This window comes from Coccinella septempunctata, chromosome 7 (assembly GCF_907165205.1).
Source record: "Coccinella septempunctata chromosome 7, icCocSept1.1, whole genome shotgun sequence".
Taxonomy (NCBI): Eukaryota; Metazoa; Arthropoda; class Insecta; order Coleoptera; family Coccinellidae; genus Coccinella; species Coccinella septempunctata.
Genome location: NC_058195.1, coordinates 31,505,084 through 31,511,488, shown reverse-complemented (window position 1 = coordinate 31,511,488; position 6,405 = coordinate 31,505,084). Strand labels below are relative to the sequence as shown.

Here is a 6,405-nt window from a genome sequence, read left to right as displayed (position 1 = left end):
ATATAACAGGGTTGGAAGTGGACGAGATTCGTCACATAAATTCTTGTCTGTCCGATACCCCTCAAAGAATCTCCTTGCCTTGGACTCTCAAGAAGAAATCTCCCCAAAGTGAGTATTGTGATGTATTTTTCAATAATAATATCCTTGCAAATGTAGTCCAAGAAAGATTTGTTGTAACTAGAAATTTAATAATCGACTTATTTTCAGAAAAATTACACAGAAAACCAAATGCAGCAGTCGAATGCAAGAAGCCATCAGACGTTGATGAAGAAACACTGATCTCATACGACAATGCTATATCTGTTGATACACCCACTTCTAAGACGGATCATTTCATTCCCACACAAGTTTCTACAACGGCTGACAAAGAAACAGTTCCCTCCAATGAAATTGCGGAAGAACTTCGCAATTCACCGAGTGCCCCAATATCGAACCTGATCGAAAGTAATACCGAAGTGATGCCTGTTAAAGTTGAAAATATTGTGGCAACATCCTCGAACAAGACTGAAGAAATGAAGAATAAGCCTGTGAAGGTCCAGACGTGTGATGTGAAAAAAAATGGAGTCAAATCAGATGTTAATGAACCTGTAAACGTATGGGCGAAGAAATCATGGACGAGTCTCTTCAAGAAAGAGGAACCCACGACAAATGGAGAGTTAGTGACTGAACGCAGTGATGAGAAAGTTAAATCGTTGGACACTGTTGAAAAAAGCAGAACTATTGATTCAGCCACTCACAGACTAGCAGGTTAGTTGTTGAAGAGACTTTGATTAAATTTTTTGAGTAGAAAAACGTTTAGGTTTTACATAGTCAGTTGTTTGAGTTGAAGAATCAATTATTTTTGTTGTGATATCAATAAACTTTTTCTATATTTGTTACTCAACATTTCATTTTATTTCCAGAATTTCTATCGAACTTCGAAATTGATGGAAAAAGTGCTAATCTACAACCAAGAGGCTTAATCAATAGGAGCAATTATTGCTACATCAATTCGATTTTACAAGCTTTGCTGGCCTGCCCACCTTTATGCAATCTGCTGATAGGACTTTCGAAGAATTTGACGGAGAATGGACACGGCCTACCACCCATCATAAAGAACATGTAAGTTTTATAACAATCCTTCGCTTTGACAGCATCTAAATCAATTTGAAATCTTCCAGGTGCAAATTCATCAATAATTTCGAGAAGCTGCCCGATTCCTACCTAAACCGTATATCGAAAAGGAACAAGAAGAAACAGGGAAGTTTCGACTTCTCCTGCGGCGACTCGATCGAAGCCTCTCCGATCTACACCATCCTGAATGATACCAGAAGCGACTCGTTTCTTGTCGAGGGACGTCAAGAGGACGCTGAGGAATTTTTGGGTCTACTGCTGAACGGACTGAAGGACGAAATGATGAATGTAAGTAGTCGAAATTATTGATTAATCGCATGACTCTTGGTTAAACATGATGAACTAGAACACTTGACTCGGTTTCGCAATTTTTAATTAAGATATTTGTTGATACGCGTGTTTCCGGTTTCATATCATTAAACTCATGTTGAAATCGGAGATAGGCGGAAATTTAATTGATCGTTTACAATTGGTATACTTTGTTTTTGGGCTGAGGATATTTCTAGGAATTTTCAAAGATCTAAACGTTTACCTTTATCACCTTTATGTACAAATTTTACATGATAGAAATCTACGAAGTGGTTGGGAGTTATACAGAGATTAGAGAAACCAGTTGTTGATTCAATCTGCAGAATAGATCTTTACCATTGAAAAATATTCATCTTAAATTCTTCTTATTGGTACATACGAGGATATATTAAAAAATTCTTAGTCTACTATAGAACCAAACAAAATTTCAATGTCAAAATATTTTATTAATCAACATACTCTCCTCTTAATTGGATATGCATTTATTACAAAGAACCTGCAACGTCTCTAGACCTTTCAAAAAGATGTTTCTTCTTGCTCTCAAAACCAGAACTCCACAGCTTTTATAACCTCCTCGTTGAAAGAAAATTTACGACCTTTAAAACGTTCTTTCTGTTGAGGAAAGAGATGATAGTCGGATGGAGCCAAATCTGGTGAATAAAGGGGGTGTTCTAGTAATTCAAACTCTTGATCACGGATTTTTTTCATGGCAACATTAGATTTGTGTGCAGGGACGTTGTCCTGCAAAAACAAAACACCTTTGGATAGCTTTCCGGGTTTTTTCGCCTCAATTTTTTCCCGTAGAATGGTCAGAAATGTCTAATAGTAATCTCCGGTTATAGTTCTACCCTTATCCAAAAAATCAATCATGGTTACTCCATGCCAATCCCAAAAAACTGAAACAAGAACTTTTCTTGCCGATTTTTGGACGATTTTGGGTCTTGAAGAACCAGAGTTTTGCCATTTCATCGATTTTTGCTTCGTTTCTGGATCGTAGAAATGTACCCAAATCTCATCCATAGTAACAATTATGTTTAAGAAGTCTACATCGTTTTCAAATCGAGCACAGATCGAACGCGATGCTTTTACCCTCGCACGCTTTAGGTCAACATTCAAACATTTGGGGATCCATTTTGCAGCAATTTTTCTCACGTCCAAATTGACGTAAACTATATGATGAACGCGTTCGCATGAAATATTCAGTGCTTCAGATATCCGTTTTAGCCTAATTCGACGGTCTGATAAAATCATGTCATGAACTGCATCGATATTCTCGGAGACTCACACATAAACTGTCTTTCCCGATCGGTCATCATCTTCAATGGAAAATTTACCTCTTTTGAAGCTTGCAGTCCAATTTTTCACGGTCGCATACGGAGGACATTGATCATCAAGGATATTAAGCATATCTTCGTAAATCTGCTTACCCCGTAACCATTTTAAATACACGTACTTGACGATGGCTCGATACTCAAATTTTTCGATTTTCACAATTTCGGTGGACATCTTCTTTCTTTTGATTTATTGCGTAACTCTGGTTTACTTTTTTGACTTCAAACTTCACACTGACACTTCTGATGAGTTATTTTGTTCGTTGCTATGGTAACGCAATAATTTTTTATGCATGGAACTGGTCTATGCTAACTAGATATCAATACATCCTCTTGTATCGACATCGATTCATTCACTCTTTTAATCTGAATATTTAAGAAATACAAACTTCCTCTACCTCCAAAGTGAACTCAACTAAAGTCTTTTGAAACTCCTCACAATTAAATTGCAGTTTAAATGAATGCTGAATTGAATTTTGAAAATGAGAATGATGAATTTAAGATCAATATTTTTTAATGGCAACAAATAGTTCAATTAAAATTGTGAAACTTAGTCAAGTATTTCCTTCTCTTCTTTTATTATTCGAATGTACGTGGTGTTTGGCATAAGTTCACATTATTACATTCAAAATATTATTGCTTGTCGTATCTCACAACTTTTTTTGTCCTTTCAGATAATCGAATCCTGCAAAACTGAGAACAAAATAGAAATGAATCACGACTCCGAAGACTGGAAACAAATGGGACCAAAGAACAAGCGTAACATAACGAGAAAGGTTCAATTCGACAAAACTCCAATCAGCGACATATTCGGCGGACTCTTGTGCTCAAAGATCCACAAAACGGGAGATGAATCCACAGAAAATATACAGCCGTTCCTGACTCTTCAGCTGAACATCAGGACGGCCAAAACCATCACGGAAGCCCTGGAACAGCTGACGATAAAGAATCAACTTGAAGGAATAACTTCGGCCAAGACGAATCAAAAGGTGGAAGCGTGGCAGCAGGTGCTGATCGAGAAACTGCCGGCTGTTCTTGTCCTCCATCTGCAATGTTTCCGTTACAATGGGAACGGTTGCACGAAGATTATGAAGAAGGTGGAGTTCCCCATCGACCTCCAGGTTGATTCCAAGATCCTGTCGGGAAAACCTAGCAGTTCTTCAGAGAAACAGTACAAGCTTTTCGCTGTCGTTTACCATGAAGGTAAAGAGGCCAGCAAGGGACACTATGTGTCGGACGCGTTCCATTCTGGACATCATACTTGGTTGAGGTTTGACGATGCAAAAGTGAGGTCAGTGTCAGTGGAAAGTGTTTTGAAACCGCATGGAGACAGAGTTCCTTATCTTTTATTTTATAAAAGAGGTGATATAGTTTAAGGTGTATAAATTGAACTATAGAATAATAAATTTGTACATATTAGCGAAAAGGATCGACTAAAATTGTTTTTTGTTGTTTTATGAGTAATGTATTGTAAATCTGAAAAATTATAATTATATTTATGATGTTATGTAAATATATACTATATTTTAATAAACAGACTTTATAATATATTTCCTCAGTTTTATTGAGCAGAATTTCCCCGGAATGAACGATTGAAAAAAGCCTAAATTAGCAGTGAATGAAAAAAAAAACATAGACTAAAAGATAATCTATATATTAATAAAAGAGGATCTATGGTTTACTTCAAAATGCTTTATTTGTTGTGTTTATTATTGTAAGGGCAAGGTTTATACAGGGTGTCCCGTAAAGACCACGTCAAACTTAAACGGAAAGTAGATCAGAATGTACTCTACCTGATGTGAAAAAATCGTTCATATGAAAGTCTCACAGTTTTCGAGATATTTGATGTTTTATGAAAATGTTGAATTTTTTCACTTAAACTGCTTTCTCTCTTGCGGAAGCTACAATTAAATACTTTTCGCATCAGTTTTTTTCCGTAAATTTTGTTGAATGATTACTCCAATTCATGCAATGAAAAATACCACGAAATATTATACAGGGATTCTGGAAAAAAAAATTGAAATTCATGTTCTGAAGGAAGTGTTTTTTTGTGCTGAATTCTATCTGACGTGGTATAAAAAAAAGACACTAGACCTTTTCTGCATATTACGTTGAAATGTTGCCTATTCTGTGAGGATTCCGAAAAGGTAAAATACAGGTGATAACCTTCGTCACGAAAAAAGATATTTGAATGTTTATCGAGAATGGAACATTTCTATGAAAAACTGCTTTTCTCACCTTTTCCATAAATACTTTAATTTTGCACTTCCTGCTGAAAATAATCAATCAACAAATCAACAAAATGTTATTAAGATGCTAATTCACTGAATGAGTTTTATTATTTCTTTTTCTTTGCCTAAAGAACTCTCGAACATCGATATGATGTGATGCGATTCAATGATTCACCAGACTTAAATCCTCTGGAATTTTTTACTGGGGTTTTTTGAAAAAAGGAAATTTATTCGAATCCCATAAGAGATGAAGCACACCGCATTCGTATTTCAGCAGCCAAAATAGCGGGGAGAAGTTTGTATGGTTTTAAAAAAGGTATTTCTCAATAGATGATGGGCATATATTAGCGAAGGGGGTGGTCATTTTGAGCATTTGCTCTCATAAGAATCCTGAATTTTTATTATTGATATTTTTATGAAGTTTCTTCACAATAGATTTGTTGATGTTGAAGGTCCTGTGCGTTATTATTATTATATCATTGCAATTAAAGAAAAAAACAGAATAATTTCATTTTATAAGTAATTTAGGGACTAACTGACATTTTTCAAGCGAATCATTCAATATGTTACAGCAGAATCTGCAAAATGAAAGAATTTGTGGAAAAGGTGACAAAATCAGTTCTTCACAGAAATGCTCCATTCTCGATAAACATTCAAATATCTTTTTTCGTGACGAAGGTTATCACCCGTATTTTACCTTTTCGGAATCCTCACAAAATGGGCAACTTTTCAACGTAATATGCAGAAAAGGTCTAGTGTCTTTTTTTTATACCACGTCAGATAGAATTCAGCACAAAAAAACACTTCCTTCAGAACATGAATTTTAATTTTTTTTTTCAGAATCCCTGTATAATATTTTGTGGTATTTTTCATTGCATGAATTGAGGTAATCATTCAACAAAATTTACGGAAAAAAAACTGATTCGAAAAGTATTTAATTGTAGCTTCCGCAAGAGAGAAAGCATTTTAAGTGAAAAAATTCGACATTTTCATAAAACATCAAATATCTCGAAAACTGTGAAACTTTCATATGAACGATTTTTTCACATCAGTTAGAGCACATTCTGATCTACTTTTCGTTTTCGTTTGACGTGGTCTTTACATGACACCCTGTATAACAAATTATTCCCAAAAAAAATTGTAGAGTACAGAAAAAAAGGCATTCCTTTTTCTTACGACCAATCGAGCAATCATAGAGTACTTATAGGTTTTCATATGCCACATTGTCACACAATCACGATGAGTTAGTTATTATTATCTACCCTAGAAATAATTTAAATGGCAAAACTAGATTTGCCGGGTTAGCTAGTCTATATATAATAATAAAAGAGGGTCTATGATTTACTTCAAAATGCTTTATTGTTCAAACGATCGCACCAAATTGGACAATTCTTTATTTGTTGTGTTTATTATTGTTAGGG

At 35.1% G+C, this 6,405-nt stretch overlaps 1 protein-coding gene across 1 annotated transcript; it reads left to right on the top strand.

Moving 5' to 3' along the window:
• The first annotated feature begins 458 nt into the window (after positions 1-458).
• LOC123317808 (ubiquitin carboxyl-terminal hydrolase 10-like) lies at positions 459-4,181 on the top strand. Its single transcript, XM_044904417.1, has 4 exons — positions 459-747; positions 903-1,101; positions 1,161-1,401; positions 3,428-4,181. Exons 1-4 carry the CDS (start codon positions 459-461, stop codon positions 4,127-4,129), a joined length of 1,431 nt encoding a protein of 476 aa, XP_044760352.1. The 3' UTR covers positions 4,130-4,181.
• Positions 4,182-6,405: the final 2,224 nt, after the last annotated feature.

Bases quoted from the DNA above. Each gene is read 5' to 3' on its own strand.
- LOC123317808 (XM_044904417.1), top strand. From the start codon at position 459: ATGCCTGTTAAAGTTGAAAATATTGTGGCAACATCCTCGAACAAGACT. The intron at 748-902 runs GTTAGTTGTTGA...TTTTATTTCCAG, and splicing joins AGCCACTCACAGACTAGCAG to AATTTCTATCGAACTTCGAA. The intron at 1,402-3,427 runs GTAAGTAGTCGA...TTGTCCTTTCAG, and splicing joins TGAAGGACGAAATGATGAAT to ATAATCGAATCCTGCAAAAC.